The sequence below is a fragment of the Peromyscus californicus genome, unplaced genomic scaffold (assembly GCF_007827085.1).
Source record: "Peromyscus californicus insignis strain IS unplaced genomic scaffold, ASM782708v3 Scaffold_3__1_contigs__length_106647218, whole genome shotgun sequence".
In the NCBI taxonomy this organism is placed as follows: domain Eukaryota; kingdom Metazoa; phylum Chordata; class Mammalia; order Rodentia; family Cricetidae; genus Peromyscus; species Peromyscus californicus.
In genome coordinates, this window is record NW_026294551.1 from 47,537,832 (window position 1) to 47,554,740 (window position 16,909).

At 49.6% G+C, this 16,909-nt stretch overlaps 1 protein-coding gene across 2 annotated transcripts; it reads right to left on the minus strand.

Annotated features, from left to right (window-relative positions):
* Positions 1–279: 279 nt before the first annotated feature.
* Positions 280–16,899, minus strand: Scarf1 (scavenger receptor class F member 1). 2 transcript variants are annotated; one of them, XM_052756366.1, is made up of 11 exons: positions 16,516–16,899; positions 16,138–16,196; positions 15,800–15,901; positions 14,530–15,052; positions 7,683–7,901; positions 7,180–7,308; positions 6,182–6,285; positions 5,928–6,045; positions 3,600–3,721; positions 3,359–3,505; positions 280–1,516 (listed from the first exon to the last, which is right to left on the minus strand). In XM_052756366.1, exons 1-11 carry the CDS (start codon positions 16,713–16,715, stop codon positions 672–674), a joined length of 2,568 nt encoding a protein of 855 aa, XP_052612326.1. In that variant the 5' UTR covers positions 16,716–16,899; the 3' UTR covers positions 280–671. The 2 variants fall into 2 exon arrangements, with proteins under 2 accessions (XP_052612326.1, XP_052612327.1); XM_052756367.1 differs by having other exon boundaries at positions 758–1,516; positions 3,359–3,468.
* Positions 16,900–16,909: the final 10 nt, after the last annotated feature.

A 16,909-nucleotide genomic window follows, 5' to 3' on the forward strand; every position in this document is an offset into this window, starting at 1 on the left:
GAGATAGAGGCAAGAGGATGATAAATCCAAGGACGTTTCCAGCCACAGGACAAGTTTGAGACCAGCCTGGGCTACATGAGAGACCCTGTCTCAAAAAAGAATGACTAGCCAAGTGGCTCAATGGTTAGAAGCACTTGGGTCACAGGCCTGGCAACCTGAGTGCCATCCCCCGGACTCACAAGGTGACAGACAGTAAGGAACTAACTCCCAAGAGTTGGCCACTGACCTCCAGGTTGTGGCACTACCCTTCCCTCAAATAAATGAATTAATAAATTTTCTAAGAGAAATACTTGTTTAATCAATCTTTATCATCAGGCATTTAGGTTGTTTTCCATTTCAGAAAAAAAGATGTTTTGAAGTGATGGAAAGAGTAGTCTTGGGACTGAGTCCAGGACAACAGAGGAAGAGCCCTGCAGCTACCTCCTTCCGCTGACCCCATTCCGCAGGGTCTCTATCCAGGCCTTCCAGCCCCACCTGGGGACACTGCCAGGGCCAGACCCACAGCCAGGTGGCCTCTAACCCTTGCCTCTTCCAGGGCATAGTTTCTGCTTAGTCTGCCGCAGCCTTGGCATCTGTTCCCGGCACAAAGCCTGATCTGGTCCATAACAGTTTCAGCGGCTTCCTCTCTCCACATCCCCATCCAGTCTTTCCATTCACCAAATGCGGGGTCTTCAGTGCTTTGGTGGCACAGACCTGAGTGCAACATTCTCATACAGGGGCTCCTCCGGCTCCTTCTCTTTGGCCTGCTTCTGGGAACCCTGTCCCAGGGAGCTGTTCCCAGAGACTGGCTCCTGGACGGTCTCTAAGCTCTCAGTGCCATCTCCCAGACCTCTGGATGCTTCCTCTGGCCTAACCATGGTATACTCTATGGTTCCAGAGAGCATGGCATCTGGAGCTGAGCCAGAGCTCTGGGAGAGCCCAGGGCTGCCCTGGTTCCGACCCGGAGATCGGCGTAAAGGCTTAGCGATGGCACTCTTGACCTTGGGTGCCTTCTGATCTTTCTGGTAGTTTCCCAAACGACGGATGACAGACCAGACAGAGCCCTCGGGTTTCTGGGGTGACCCTGCCAGCATGTAGATCGTGGCCACAGAGCCTGAGCTCTCCTGGATGCTGCTGGTGGTGGTTTCCACACAGTCGGCCACTCTCTGGTTACTAGGTGGGAGTTGGTGGTGACTAGTGGTAGCCTCTCTGGGGCTTGTGGCAGTAGGAGCATCCTCCTCTGTATTTGCTTGCTCTGGGCCTGCAGGCTCCTCGGCCTCCTGCCCTTCAGGACGCGGCTGAGCCCCTCTGGAGAGTCTCTTGGGTTTTCGGATGGGGCTGGAGAGATCCCCAGAGCTCCGGCCATTCTGTGACACAAACTTAGTACCTTCAGCAAAGGAGACAGATGGCCTCTTGGCCCGAGCCAGGCTGGAGGTGCGAGGGATGGGGAATGGTGTGGAAGCATCCTCAGGGGGAGGGAAGGGGCCTCCAGGAAGGCTGGCCGCTGGCGACTCTTTTTGGGCCACAGAGACCATCTCTGGCAGGGGAGAAGACAGAAAGAGCTTGTGTAAGGCTAGGCATGCTGCTGTAATCCGTTCTACCCGGGGCACAAAAGCACAGAATCTTCCCAGAGGCCTCACGAAGTGGCAGGGAAGAGTAAGGCAGGGGAGGGGCTGGTGCAGTGAGCTCCAGGCCTTCCCTCTTTTCTCTCTACCCCTCCCTGCTTTGAGCCACTACTGCACAGGGGCCCGTTTATCCAAAATGCCATCACTACTGCCTACTTATCACTTGCTAATTCCTACTGATTCTTCTAGACTCAATGCAGTTATTACTAACAGACACATGCCTTAACCCAGGCTACCCCAGACATGGGTAGCTTCGGAGTTCCTCCTTTTTTTACCTGTCCCACTAAAGCATGACTATTGTGACTGTCCTCTGAGCCAAGCAACTGCCATGTTGGACTGTTCAGCTGTGCCCTTGGAAAAGGATTATCCCAGCTGTTTACATCCTCTTATGGAGGGGTGGAGAGTATCCTGAGTATCCAGCCCTTCCTACTACCTGTTGTGTGCCTGGTTTTTTTTTGTTTGTTTGTTTGTTTTTGGCTTAACACAGATGCATGTGTTAAATGCATGTGGCCTCTGGGGAGGGGCTAGATTATATAGGCTGGGGAATACACAGGAGAGGAGGGCTCCATCCGTGTGGCTGGGTAAGCCCACATCCTATGGGTAAAGGCTTTCTAGATATGGCCTATTGCAGGGAGGAGCACCCATACCCCTATAAATAAACCCTCATTATACGGAAAACAGATAAATTCGTTGGTTCCCAGAATAAGCTTTGGTGGCATCGTGCCTCGGTTTGTTGTTGAGACCTTAATTTTAGGAGAAGGGGTAGATATTGCTTATGTTTCTCCCAGAAGGAATTTTAGGACAATTCTATCCTCTATTGTCTGGTAACATTTCTTTTTTTTTTTTTTTTTTTTTTTTAAAGACAGGGGCCTCTCGCCGGTGATGGCGCACACCTTTAATCCCAGCACTTGGGAGGCAGAGGCAGGCGGATCTCTGTGAGTTCGAGGCCAGCCTGGGCTACAGAGTGAGTTCCAGGACAGGCTCCAAAGCTACACAGAGAAACCCTGTCTCAAAAAGCCAAAACCAAAAAAAAAAAAAGAAAAGAAAAGACAAGGCCTCTCTACATACCTCTGGCCATCCTGGAATTCACTGTGTAGACAAAGCTGGCCTTGAACTCACCTGCCTCTGCCTCCCAAATGCTGAGATTAAAGGCATGCGCCATTACGCTCAGCATGACTTTTCTTTTTACTGCCCACCAGACCACAGGCGGGGGGAGGACAGGACTCTCCTTTGTTCTGAATTTGTTCTCAGAGCCAGAATCAGCAAATGGAGAAGAATAAGCACGAGACACATTCACTTAAGGAGCACAGACGGCTCCGAGATGGGCCAGGCTGCTGGGGCTGGGGCTGCTGGGGCGGGGGGCTGCTGGGGCTGGGGCTGCTGGGGCGGGGGCTGCTGGGGCGGGGGCTGCTGGGGCGGGGGGCTGCTGGGGCGGGGGCTGCTGGGGCGGGGGGCTGCTGGGGCTGGGGGCTGCTGGGGCGGGGGGCTGCTGGGGCGGGGGGGGCTGCTGGGGCTGGGGGCTGCTGGGGCGGGGGCTGCTGGGGCTGGGGGCTGCTGGGGCGGGGGGCTGCTGGGGCGGGGGGCTGCTGGGGCTGGGGGCTGCTGGGGCGGGGGGCTGCTGGGGCGGGGGGGCTGCTGGGGCTGGGGGCTGCTGGGGCGGGGGCTGCTGGGGCGGGGGCTGCTGGGGCTGGGGGCTGCTGGGGCGGGAGGCTGCTGGGGCTGGGGCTGCTGGGGCGGGGGGCTGCTGGGGCTACCTTCTCGAGGTGGCATGAAGTTGGCGTGACCTTCATCTTCTTCTCCAGAGTCAGAATCAGAGGAGAAGGAGTCATCAGAGGCCCAGCCGGCAGAGGGAGGCTCGATAAAGCTGTGGTTGAATGGGACCTCCGGGTCGTGGTGAGAAACTGTAGGGGCTCCAGGTCAGGTCTGCTGCCTCAAGGGAAGCCTTGTCCCATCGAGGCCCTAGACTGCTGACCCTGACCCCCAGTGCTCACTTACCTGTCACCCAGGGTAGCTTGTAGTTACTGAGAGAGCCACAGGACAGCGTGGAGCCCAGGCTGGTGAGGGCCCCCCACACCTGCTGCTTCATTCTGAACAAGGCAGCTCCAGTTCTCTCTGGCCTGAGAGGATGGCAGAGGGAGGGTGATCAATGTACAGGACCTAAGGGGGCCCAGGCCAGACTAAGAGGGTGTGACAGATGACTACATTTACTCCAGTGGCCCTGCGTTGATGATAGAATAAAACCCAAACTATGGAGTGTTGCAGAATATTTGTTTACACTGTGAAGGTATATGTCTTTGCCAAGGTGTCTTCTGGTCATTTTAATAAAGGGCTGAATGGTCACTAGCTAGGCAGGAAGAGGTTAGGTGGGACTTCCGGGGACAGAGAGGACTCTGGGAAGAAGAAAGGCAGAGACACTAGGAGATGCAGAGCAAGCAGGATGTGCAGGAGGAGGGTAACAGCCACAAGGCAGAATGGAGAATATATATCATTAATATAAATGAGTTAATTTAAGTTATAAGAGCTAATTAGGAACAAGTCTAAGCTATAGATCGAGCTTTCATAATTAATAAGACGTCTGTGTGTTGTTATTTGGAAACTGGCGGGTGGGACAGAAAAAGACTCGTTACAATGGAGCCCAAAATCTAAATCACAGAAGGAAGCATGGCTCTGGAGCAGTTGTTCTAACCCATGGGTCGCGATCCCTTTGACAAACTTCTATCTACAAAAATACTGATATTACAATTCATAACAGTAGTGAAATTACAGTTATGAAGTAGCAACAAAAATAATTTTATGATGGGGGGGGTCACCACAACATGGGAAACTGTATTAAAGGGCCACAGCATTAGGAGGGTGGAGAACCACTCCTCCAGAGCCAGGCAGTAAACGTGTTGGCTCTGATTGCACTTTTCTTGGCCTCCATGGTAACCATTGGCAGTACTAGGTACCTGCGATGGTTTCTCAAGAATGTAGCTTTTTGTGACTACCATCCTAGCTGAGTCCCAAGAACTAACCTCTGTTCCCACTTTACTCCCCCACCCCCCAAACTGGAGTGACAGCTTGTAAAATTTCTCTGACAGCTTTTGGACGAGTCCTCATCTTCAGCCAGGCGTTGGTGGCGCACGCCTTTAATCCCAGCACTCGGGAGGCAGAGCCAGGCAGATCTCTGTGAGTTCAAGGCCAGCCTGGTCTACAAAGCAAGTTCCAGGAAAGGTGCAAAGCTACAGAGAAACCCTGTCTCGAAAAAACAAAAAAAAAAAAAAAAGTCCTCATCTTCTTCTGGGGGTGAGGGGTGGGCTGCTTCTCTACCCTCAGGCTATATGCCCACCAATGAATGCCCCACAGCACCGAGGATAAAAATCAAGGATTAGGTCTCGTATGGTGGCACATTCCCTGAATCCTACACTCAGGTGGCCGAGGATGAGGATATCCAGTTCACGACAGCCTGAGCTACACAGTGAAGTATTTTCTCAAAAACAAGCAAGCAAACAAGGCTAAGGGTACAGCTCAGCATGTGCAAGCCCTGGCTGTGATTACTAGCATGATGGAAGAGAGAGAGCACTGGACAGAGAGCGGTGAGCCAGGCAGGGCCTCCTTGTGAGCCATGAGCAGCTGAGACACCACGAACCTCAGTGGCTTAGTAAACTGAGGAAAATGATCCTCTCACCACTGCGTTCCCTGTTCCAAACTCCCATGATGTGGTGATTGTCCAAGGGGCCAAGAGAGAGGAAGAACAATGCAACAGATGAACACATGCTCCCGGGGCCTCCCTGGGCCTCCCGGGGCCTCCATAATCCACCCCTCAGGCTGTGGTCTTCGCAAATCCACAGCTCAGACTTTTTCTCTTGTCTCTCTCTTTCTGGCTTTTTTTTTTTTTTTTTTTGAGACAGAGTTTCTCTGTGTATAGCCTTGGCTGTCCTGGAACTTGCTCTGTAGACCAGGCTAGCCTTGAACTCACAGAGATCCACCAGCTTCTGCCTCCCAAGTGTTGAGACTAAAGGCATGAGCCACCACTGTCAGGCTTTCCTGAGGTTTTGGGATCTGATCTCTTCCCTTCGCTTCTGAACTGAGTGGATTCTCTTATGCCCCAACCCTTGTCACGATGTCACAAGCTCAGCCTTCCGTTGCAGGTCTGACTTTGAGTCCCCAGCCACTCAGTAACGCCTGCTCATGTCCATGTGACTCAGACACTTCCTTGTCAAAGGTTTCTAAGGGAGACAAGCGGTTCCAGGCTTCAATCTGTACTAATTATTACTACCTGAAGTGTGACAAGTTCAGCCCTTCCCCACCCCAAAAGGAACACACAGAATGGCCAGTGTTTACCTGTCCTTGGGGTCCGGTCGGTTAGCTGAGTAGCAGTAGACACAGCCAATGATACCCAGGAGGAGGAGCAGCAGAGGTACCAGGATGCCCACAATGAGGGCGTTTTTACCATGATGGCCTAGGGACATGGGAGATGGTTACATATTCAGGGCCCTCGAGGATCCCATCTCTGAAGTGGGTCCAACTTTCCCTCAGGTGAGACTCCTGAAGACCATGAGAAGGACCAAATGCTCCCCCCTCTTCTCTCCACTTACCCAACTGGCAAGCCCCAGACACAGGGTGGCAGAGCCCCTCTGGACATTGGCAGGGGATAGAGCAGTTGTTTCCATGGAAGCCAGATGGGCAGGAACTATTGCAGCTAGGGGTAGATAATCAGAAAGGCCGGCTGAAGGTACTACAGGTAGGGTAGATTTCTGGGTACTGTCCCTGGCCCCTGCCAGGACGACCCCTCTGACTTCTAAGTCACATGCTAAGTGGCCCTTCAGTGTGGAGAGTCACGGTAGAGACTTTGGGTAGGACCCGCCTCTGATGACCCTCATCCCTCAGCCTTAATGTGGAGAAGCAAGGCACAGTGCATCAGGACCTGTCCCGCCCCTAATGCCCTGGACCTCCATCCCTTCCTCTATAAAAACAAGTCTTCTCACTTGATGCTATGTGTGGTCCTTAAATAGACACCTGACTGGACATGCTGGCTGCTTGACACCCAAAGTACTAGAGGAACAATATCGGGGTCCGGGTCCCACCCCTAAGTAAAGTCTTCATCTGAATAGTGAGTCTTCATCCCTTTTTTCCCTGATTATTTTCTTCCATTTAAAAATTCTTTTTATTGTTTTCTTTCTTTCTTTCTTTCTTTTTTTCATTTTTCGAGACAGGGTTTCTCTGTGTAGTTTTGGTGCCTGTCCTGGATCTCACACTGTAGCCCTGGCTGGCCTCGAACTCACAGAGATCTACCTGGCTCTGCCTCCCGAGTGCTGGGATTAAAGGAGTGCACCACCACCGCCCAACCTACTGTTTTCCTTTAAAAACAAACAAACAAACAAACAAACAAAAGTCTCATTTACTTTTTAGTCCTTTTAGATTAACCTCTGACTTTCTTCAGAAGGCGCCACCCCACACAGGAGAATTAATGTTTTAGGGTTGGAGAGAGGGTTTCTGGGAAGCAGAGAGGCTCAGTGAGGGATGTTTAGGAAACCTTACACAGAGGGCTGACCTCATCTCCCATAATTCCCTGTCCCCAAGGCCTTGTGCTTACCTGGTCCCCCAGTAGCCAGCACTGCAGACACATTCCCCTGTCACTGCATCGCAGGTCCCCTGAACACAGTCGGGGCAGGTAGAGCTGCAACCCTCCCCGAAGGAACCGAGGGGACACGGGTTCTCACATCTGGAGCCACAAAAGGGAAGCAAAACTCAGAACTGAGAGGGCAGAAAGGCCCTATAGCCTTTCCCATGTTCCTGGACTTAGACTCCCCAAAGGGTCATTCCCCTGCAGCAAAGCTCTAGTATACACGGCCTTGAAGCTGGAGCCAAACCCAAGTGGGTGACAATTTATGGGTCCCTGAAGGGAAAAGGAAAGGATGGAGTAGGAGGCAGCTAGATGTATACCCTTCCCAGAGCCCCTCAGAACCTTCTCTTCACCTCAGCAGGGCCAGGAGGCTGTCCCTGAGTTGTGTGACTGTGAACTCAGCTCTCCCAGAAAAAGCAGCTGAGAGGGAGGGTCGAGGAGACAAACGTATCCTGAGGAAGGTAACCCCTCACCTGTGCCCTAGCCAACCAGGGTCACAGCGCCGGCAGTACCCGGTCTCTGCATCACAGGGCTCTCCAAGCGAGCAGCGGGGGCACTGCTCATGGCACCTCTCACCAAAGGTGCCTGGAGGACATGACTGCTTGCACTGTGTCCCGTTCCAGCCCGGCTTGCACGATTCACAATTGCCCGTGACCGGAGAACACGTGGCATTCGGCTTGCAGTGGCCACAGCTGGCAAGAAAAAGTGTTCATGGGCTCAGTGGGGGCAGACTGAGTGCCATACCTTCCAACCTGTCAACTTCCCACACTGCCCACTCAGGCCTCGGGACACTGGAGAACATCCAGGTCCCAGATGGATCAGTCAGGCTGAAGCCACACCTGTGTTGTACATTGGAAAGTTCAGCTAGATCATCTCCGAGGGCTCACAGGCCTCCGCCTCACTCCTGAGACCCTGCTCTGTGACTCATCCTTCCCTGGGTTCACAAGGGATGCCAGAGGCTACCAGCCCAGCCAGAGCAGTCAAGTTACCACGCACCCTCTACCTCCCTCCCACCCATCCCTCTTCCTCCCCTTTCTCTGTCCTGTTTCCCATACCACACAATCTCTGAGGCTAGGACTGAGAGGCTGGGGACAGGGACACATGCCACATAAGGAACTGCTTAGGAGGCTGTGAGAGGACAACCACTTGAGCACAGGAATTTGAGACTGGCCTGGGCAACACATAGACACCCTGTCCTTTTTTATTTATTTTTAAGGTATATTAGTATAACTATAACAGAAAAGTCTACAGACTCATTCTTCTTTTTTTGGTTTGTTTTTCTTTTTTCTTTTGGTTTTTCAAGACAGGGTTTCTCTGTGTAGCTTTGGAGCCTTTCCTGGAACTCACTCTGTAGCCCAGGCTGGCCTCGAACTCACAGAGATCCGCCTGCCTCTGCCTCCCGAGTGCAGGAATTAAAGGCTTGTGCCACTACTGCCCAGCGACTCATTCTTCTTGAACACACACGTGGTACAGCCTTGGTGGCCAGTAGAAACCCTGTCTTTTTTTTTCTTAATGTGTATGGGTATTTTGCCCACATGTATGTCTGTACACCACTTGTATTCCTGGTGACCATGGAGGCCAGAAGAGGGCTTCAGATCCTCTGAAACTGGAGTTGCAGATGATTTCAAGTCATCATGTGGATGCTGAGAATCAAAACCCAGTCCTTTGCAAGAACAGCCAGTCCTCTTAAGTGCTGAGCCATCTCTCCAGCCCCTAAGACTCTGTCATTTCCAAAGATAAATAATGCTGGCTATAGTGGCACACACCTTTAATCCCAGCTCCAGGAAAATCAGGTAGCAGGGCAGAGGCAGAAGCAGGTAAGATCTCTGTGAGTTTATATATAAGAATGGACTTACAATGTACTTCTTGTACTATATAGTATAATATGATCTATATAGTGAGTCCTCTCAAAAAGAAATACATAGGCAGCTGGGTGTGGTGGTGTATGTCTTCAGGTAGGCAGACCTCTGTAGAGGCTAACCATGTGCCCATTCCAGGACAGCCAAGGCTGTTACACCAAGAAACTCTGTCTCAAAAACAAAAACAAAAACAAAACAAAACAAAATACATAGGCACTGGAGAGATGGCTCAACAGTTAAGAATAATTGTAAGTAGTGGCTCTCAGCCTGGGAGTATCAACACCTTTGAATGACCCTTTTACAGGGATCACATATCAGATATCCTACATATTAGATATTTACATTACAATTCATAACAGTAGCAAAATTACAGTTATGAAGTAGCAACAAAATAATTTTATGGTTGCGGGTCACTGCAACATGAGGAACTGTATTAAAGGGTAGCAGCATTAGGAAGGTTGAGAACCACTGTTGTAGAGGAATAGGGTTCAGTTCCTAGTACCCACACGGTAACTTACAACTGGATGTAACTCCAATTCTAGGGGACCTGGGGTCCCCTCTGGCCTCTGCAAGCACCAGTGCATAGACAAACGTGTTGGTAAAACACCCACACGCAATAAAATAAAAATAAAGTTTTTTTAATTATTAAAAATAAATAACTGGACAGTGGTGGTGCAGGCCTTTAATCCCAGCACTTGGGAGGCAGAGGCAGGTGGATCTCTGTGAGTTTGAGGCCAGACTCTACAGAGCGAGTTCTAGGACAGGCTCCAAAGCTACACAGAGAAACCCTGTCTCAAAACACCTAAACAAACAAACAAACTAATTAATTAATTAATGGACCAGGTAGTAGTGGCACATACCTTTAATCCCAGCACTCAGGAGGCAGAGGCAGGAGAATCTCTGAGTTCCAGGCCAACCTGGTCTACAGAGCAAGTTCCAGGACAGCCAAGTGCTGTGGGATGGTCTGTATGTCAAATCTGTTGCTCTGATTGGTCAATAAATAAAACACTGATTGGCCAGTGGCCAGGCAGGAAGTATAGGCGGGACTAACAGAGAGAAGAATTAAGGGAACCGAAAGGGAAAGGGAGTCACTGCCAGCCGCCACCATGACAAACAGCATGTGAAGATGCCAGTAAGCCACGAGCCACGTGGCAAGGTATAGATTTACAGAAATGGATTAATTTAAGCTATAAGAACAGTTAGCAAGAAGCCTGCCATGGCCATACAGTTTGTAAGCAATATAAGTCTCTGTGTTTACTTGGTTGGGTCTGAGCGGCTGTGGGACTGGCGGGTGACAAAGATTTGTCCTGACTTTGGGCAAGGCATGAAAACTCTAGCTACAGCCAAGGCCACACAGAGAAACCCTGTCTTGAAAAGCCAAAATAGATAGATAGATAGATAGATAGATAGATGATAGATAGATAGATAGATAGATAGATAGATAGATACATAGATACATAGATAGATACATAGATACATAGAAAGTATTTCATCACGATAGTTTTAGGATTAATTCATCTTAATTTTCCATTGTGCTAATAGGAACTTGATTCTTCTCTCCAGATACTTAATCACCTGGGATTCATTATCAGGGAGAAGAGGTGACCATAAAATCAGTTTAGCTGAGCTGGGTGTGGTGCCTTCTGCTCATAATCCCAGCAGTCAGAGGCAGAATCAGGAAGACATCTGCAAAGCCAACACCAGCCTGAGTTACATAAAAAGACCCTGTCGTTAAAAAAATTCAGTTTGACTGATTCTGATCAACACTCAGGAAAAAAAAAAAAAACCTACAGGCTGGGAGAGGTGGCCAGGACCTGAAACCCCAGTGCTCAGGAAGCAGGTCTGCCTGGGCTATGGAAGGAGACCCTGCCTCAAAAACATCAAAGAAAAGAGAGGGGAGGAGCTAGCTGGGGTGGTGCATGCCTGTAATCCCAGCACTTGGGAGGTAGAGGCAAGGAGCGTCAGGAGTTTGAGGTCAGCCTAATCTACATGAGATTGGAACCCACACCACACCAAACCAAGCCAAAGACAGAAAGGAAAAGAAGAGAAGAAAACAAACAAACAAAAATGGCTATAGTACATTCTTATTTTTTCATAGTAAAGGCTGAGTTTTATGTTGTCTGGTTACATTTTGACTCATTGTTTCAAATACCGCAGGTATTATGGGATTTAATGTCTTGCTCTACATTTTCCTCCCTGACTTTCTGGTGATGAAATTGAACCTAGGGCTTAGTGAATGCCAGGCCAGCTCTCTACTACTGATCTGCATCCCTGAATCCATTCCTTTTTTTTTTTTTTTAAATATAGTTTGTTGCTACTTTGTGGGGAGGGGAATCATTGAGACAGGGTCTTCATGTAGCCCAGGCTAGCCTCAGACTTACTATGTTGTTAACGATGGTATTAAAGGGATCCTCCTGCCTCTAGACTGTTACTACTGATCCTACATAATCTTGCTACCTCAGTGTGCAGCCCAGGCTGACATCAAATGTATGCTGGCATAACTGGATGTCAACATGTAAAAGATTACAAATAGATCCATATCTGTCACCATGCACAAAACTCATGTCCAAGTGGATCAAAGACTTCAACATAAATCCAGATACACTAAACTTAATAGAAGAGAAAGTAGGAAGTACTCTTGAATGTATTGGCACAGGAGATTACTTCCCAAATATAACACCAGCAGCACAGACACTGAGCACAACAATTAATAAATGGGACCTCTTGAAACTGAGAAGCTTCTGTAGAGCAAAAGACACGGTCAATAAGACAAAAAAGACAGCCTACAGAATGGGAAAAGATCTTAACCAACCCCACATCTGACAGAGGACTGATCTCCAAAGTATATAAAGAACTCAAGAAACTAGACATCAAAATACTGAACAATCCAATTAAAAAATGGGCTAAAGGGCTAAACAGAGAATTCTCAAAAGAAGAATCTCAAATGGCTGAAAGACATTTAAAGAAATGCTCAACATCCTTAATCATCAGAGAAATGCAAATCAAAACGACTCTGAGATACCACCTTACACCTGTCAGAATGGCTAAGATCAAAAACATTAATGACAGTCAATGTTGGAGAGGATGTGGAGCAAAGGGAACACTCCTCCACTGTTGGTGGGAATGCAAACTTGTACAACCACTGTGGAAATCAGTATGGCGGTTTCTCAGAAAATTGGGAATCGATTTACCTCAAGACCCAGCCATACCACTCTTGGGCATATACCCAAGGAATGCTCAATCATACCACAAAGGTACATGCTCAACTATGTTCACAGCAGCACTATTTGTAATAATCAGAACCTGGAAACAACCTAGATGCCATCAACTGAAGAATGGATTAAGAAAATGTGGTACATATACACAATGGAGTACTACTCAGCAGAGAAAAACAATGACAGCATGAAATTTGCAGGCAAATGGATGGAACTAGAAAATATCATCCTGAGTGAGGTAACCCAAACCCAGAAGGACAAACATGGTATGTACTCACTCATAAGTGGATACTAGATATAAAGCAAAGAACAATCAGATTGCAACCCACAGAACCAGGGAGGCTATATAGCAAGGGAGACCCTAGAATGACTGTGGCTTATAATAAGTTTTGGTTTTACTCAATTACTGGGCAAGCCTCAATGAAACATTTCACTATCACTATTAGGATAAGAATTTATAGTGTATCAAGCTGATAATAGAAAAATAAATACATAAATAAATAAATTAATTAAAAAATATATGTAGTTTGTTGCTACTTTGTGGGGAGGGGAATCATTGAGACAGGGTCTTCATGTAGCCCAGGCTAGCCTCAGACTTGCTATGTTGTTAAAGATGGTATTAAAGGGATCCTCCTGCCTCTAGATTGTTACTACGGATCCCACCTAGTCTTGCTGCCTCAGTGTGCAGCCCAGGCTGAAGTCAAATATGAGACCCTTATGCTTCTGCTTTCCAAGTGCCGCGATTATAGGCCTAACCCAACACAACAGGCTGGGCGGTAATTTTTGTTTGTTTTTCTTTTTGGAGAGTCTCACTTATGTCATGCTGGCTGGCTTGAACTTGCTATGTAAACAAGGCTAGGAACTTGCAGCCTCACAGGGAATCCTCTTACCTCATTCTCCTGACTATAGGGATTATAGAGATAGATAAATATAGATATAGATAGATGATTTTTTTTGAGACATGCTGTGGGATGTCTTTCTGTATGCTGTGAATATGTGTTACTCCCATTGGCTGATACATAAAGCTGCATTGGCCTATGGCGGGGCAGGATGGAACCAGGCGGGAAAATCCAAGAGAGTTAGTGAAAGGAGAAAGGAGAGGAAGGAAGAAGATGCCAGCCGCAGTCCAAGGAGCAACCTGTAGTGGGACACAGGTAAAGCCAGGAACACGTGGTGATACATAGATTAATAGTTATCGGTTGAATTAAGTTGTAAGAGCTAGCTAGTAAGAAGCCTGAGCCATAGGCTACGTAATTTGCAAATAATATTAAGCCTCTGAGTGATTATTTTATAAGCAGCTTGGGATGGGGTGGGGTGGGACCGGAGAAGCTTATGGCTACAGAGACAGGCTCTTACTATGTAGTTCTGGCTGGCCTGGAACTATGTAAACCAGGCTGACCTCAAACTCAGAGATCTGCCTGCCTCTGCTCAGAGCTGGGATTAAAGATATGCACTACTACGCTCAGCAATATATAAATATGAAATATAAAGTACAAAATACAAAATATAAAATTATATATATATATACTGTATCAGCAGTTCTCAACCTGTGGTCATGACCCCCTTAGGGGTTCAACAACCCTTTCACAGGGGTCACATATCAGATATCCTGCATATCAGATATTTACATTACAATTCATAACAGTAGAAAAATTACAGTTATGAAGTAGCAATGAAAGTAATTTTATGGTTGGGGGGTCACTACAACATGAGGAATAGCATTAAAGGATTGCAGCATTAGGGAGTTTTGAGAAACACTGCTCTGTAAGCTTGAGTATCTGTGTGGAGGTATGCGCACATGAGTACAGTTATCGCCAGTAGAGGGCAACAGATGCACGTGCTGATACCAACACTCAGGTCCTCTGAAAGAGCCGTCTCTCCAGCCCAGTGGTTTTCACCTTGTTGTTGTGTTTTTGAGGCAGAGTTTCTCTGGGTAGCCCTGGCTGTCCTGGATCTCGCTCTGTAGACCAGGCTGGCCTCGAACTCACAGAGATCCTCCTGCTTCTGCCTCCTGAGTGCTGGGATTAAAGGTGTGCACCACTGCCACCCGGCTTCTACTTTTTAACATTAATGGGGCTGTGAGAAGTAGGCATGGGTGGACGTAGATACAGTGGAGTTTTTTTTTTCTTTCATCCCTGCCTTATATATATTTTGGAGATCGCCTGAGAGACTCCCCTCCATACACCTGTCTTATTTCTTGCCCCCCTCTGCCTGCAGTTCCCTGTCCCTGTCCCTGTCCCCCTTACCTTTCTTTGCACTGTTGTCCATAGCGGCCAGGGTTGCAGGGCAGCTCACAGCGGGCTCCGTGGAAGCCAGGAGGGCAGGAGCAGTGGCCAGAAGTAACGCTGCACTGGCCTCGCACACACTGGCACCTCTGGCTACACTCAGGACCCCACCAGCCCTGCAGGCAGGTGCAGTAGCCAGAGTCCTGATTACAGGGCGAGGTGTGACATCTGCACTTGAAGCTGCAGCGGCGGCCCCACCAGCCAGGCGGGCACAGGCAGGCTCCGTTGTCCTGGTTACAGCGCGCTATGGGGTTGCACTGGCAAGGACGATTACATGCGAGCGACCACCAGCCGGCATTGCAGTGGCACGCACCTGTCTTAGGGTCGCATCGTCCGTGAGGGCCGCAGGTGCAGGGGGATTCACAACGACTACCCCAGTAGTTAGGCTTGCACTGGCACACACCAGTGTCTGGCTCACACTGGCCATTGGGATGGCAAGGGCAGGTCTCACGGCAGTCAGGGCCCCAGTACTGGCCTGGGCAGCCTGTGAGGTTAGCAATGGAAGATAAGTGAATTTAAGCCTGGGCACAGGTCCTCGCCCTTCCCCTTCCTTCAAGAGCCAAGGACAGACCCTGGGAACATCTGGCAGCCTCTCCTCCTGGGACTCAGCTCATTTCCGGCCCCAGATTCAGATGATAAAACTCAGCCTTGGCTTAACGTCCATTTCACATTCCAGAACACAGATCTTGAGTTTGACAGGGATGTGTCCAGACTCTTATAGGTGGATGGGATTTCATTCATGTCCCTTCCCCCTCCCTGCCGAGGTGTCCCCCTACCCTTGGTCATCACTGACACCTGGATTTCAGGTAGAAGATGCCCACCAGGATGGCAGGAAAGTCCATATGTCCCCTTTCAACCCAGAGATTCGTGGTACTTACTGCTCACCCTTTCTTGAGAGCCTAGTCCCGGCTCCAGCTACCCTCCACTCAAGTATAGGGTATAGTCAGCAGGGATCATAGACCTATGACGTCCCACCCACCCACCTCTGTATTTCTTCTTACTGAGAAGTTAGAAGCAAAGATACTGGATAAACAGGGTTTTATGGCAGTGGGTAAAACCAGGCCACCCAGGGCATCTCCTCTGATGACTGCCCATTTCTGAACCTGTTTCCTCAGTGACCTTTGGGGGATTTTGACCTTACACCTCGACGTTTACATCTCTGTTTGCGTTGCCCACTTCCTGCCCCTCACTCGCTTTTGCCTAACAACTTCACCCGGCCCTTGAAACTCACGGGAGCTGCACTGGGCTCCGAAGAATCCAGGTTTACATCGACAGAGGCCTGGCTTCACGCACACCTCGTCTTTCCTGCAGGCATCAGGCCCCTCACAGATGGCTGAAAAACACCCCACCCAGGCTGGAAAGGACTGGGACACAAACAAGGGCCATCCCTCCCCCTCCCCCCAACTCCTGGGGCTATGCTCCTTTTAAAGCCTCCTCTTCGTGCCGGAGAGGGGCATGTGTCACAGGGTGGACACTGGTTCCAGGGCTCAGGAGGGGAGCTAGTGTTGGAAGGGTTTACTGGGTCATATCCTTCCTTTCCTTGGCTAGGGGACTGTCCTGGCTACTCACGGATGGTGCATTCTTGATCTTTCTGCCTCCAGCCTGGACAGCACTGGAGCTCAGAGGGGCTGTAGGGCAGAAAGGGGACAGCAGGTCCCCATAGCGTGGGTCACAAATGCTGGCTGAGGTGTGGGGGTCTTCTCCAGCCCCACTTAGGATATCTAGCCCTGATGTCACAGACCATAGTCATAATATCCATGTTTCCAACCCCCCTTTTTTCCTTCCCTGACCTTCCCACCATCTGCCCTGGCCAGTTATTACCTGCCAGGCTGCCCCTCAGAGCCCCTTCCGTCAGGCCCATGACCTCTTACTCGCCTCTTGATTTTCCGAAATGACTTAACCCTAGTCAGCCACCATCTCTACCAGTCAGACTCCCACAAGACCCACCTGCTGCCTCTACAGACGTGCTGACCGGCTGGGTCTAGTGTGGATCCCTGTGTCCCCTGAGTCCAGAGCAGCAGCAGTGGGACTACCAACCCTAGTCCCATGGCGGCCAGTGTAGTAGGAGGGTCTGGTTTGATCTGGTCCCCACAGCGCCCAACCCCCTCCCTGCTTCCTCCCAAGGCTTTTCCTGAGGAAGCCAACATAGAGGGCGGGCTGCTATGAGGCACCTCCCTGAGAAGGCAGGCAGCTGAGCACTCAGAATGAAAGCTGATGGTGAAGCCTGAGTGGCCTTAGCCTAGAGGAGGCCAAAAGATTGAAGCCACGGGTTCTCTAAGTATTGGAGGCAGGCAGAGTGGTGGGGTGAGGGTGGGAGCCATACTCCCAAAATAAAGAGACG

Bases quoted from the DNA above. Each gene is read 5' to 3' on its own strand.
- Scarf1 (XM_052756366.1), bottom strand. From the start codon at position 16,715: ATGTTGGCTTCCTCAGGAAAAGCCTTGGGAGGAAGCAGGGAGGGGGTT. The intron at 6,046-6,181 runs GTAAGTGGAGAG...CCATGTCCCTAG, and splicing joins GTCTGGGGCTTGCCAGTTGG to GCCATCATGGTAAAAACGCC. The intron at 1,517-3,358 runs GTAGCCCCAGCA...CTCCCCTGCCAG, and splicing joins CTTCATGCCACCTCGAGAAG to AGATGGTCTCTGTGGCCCAA.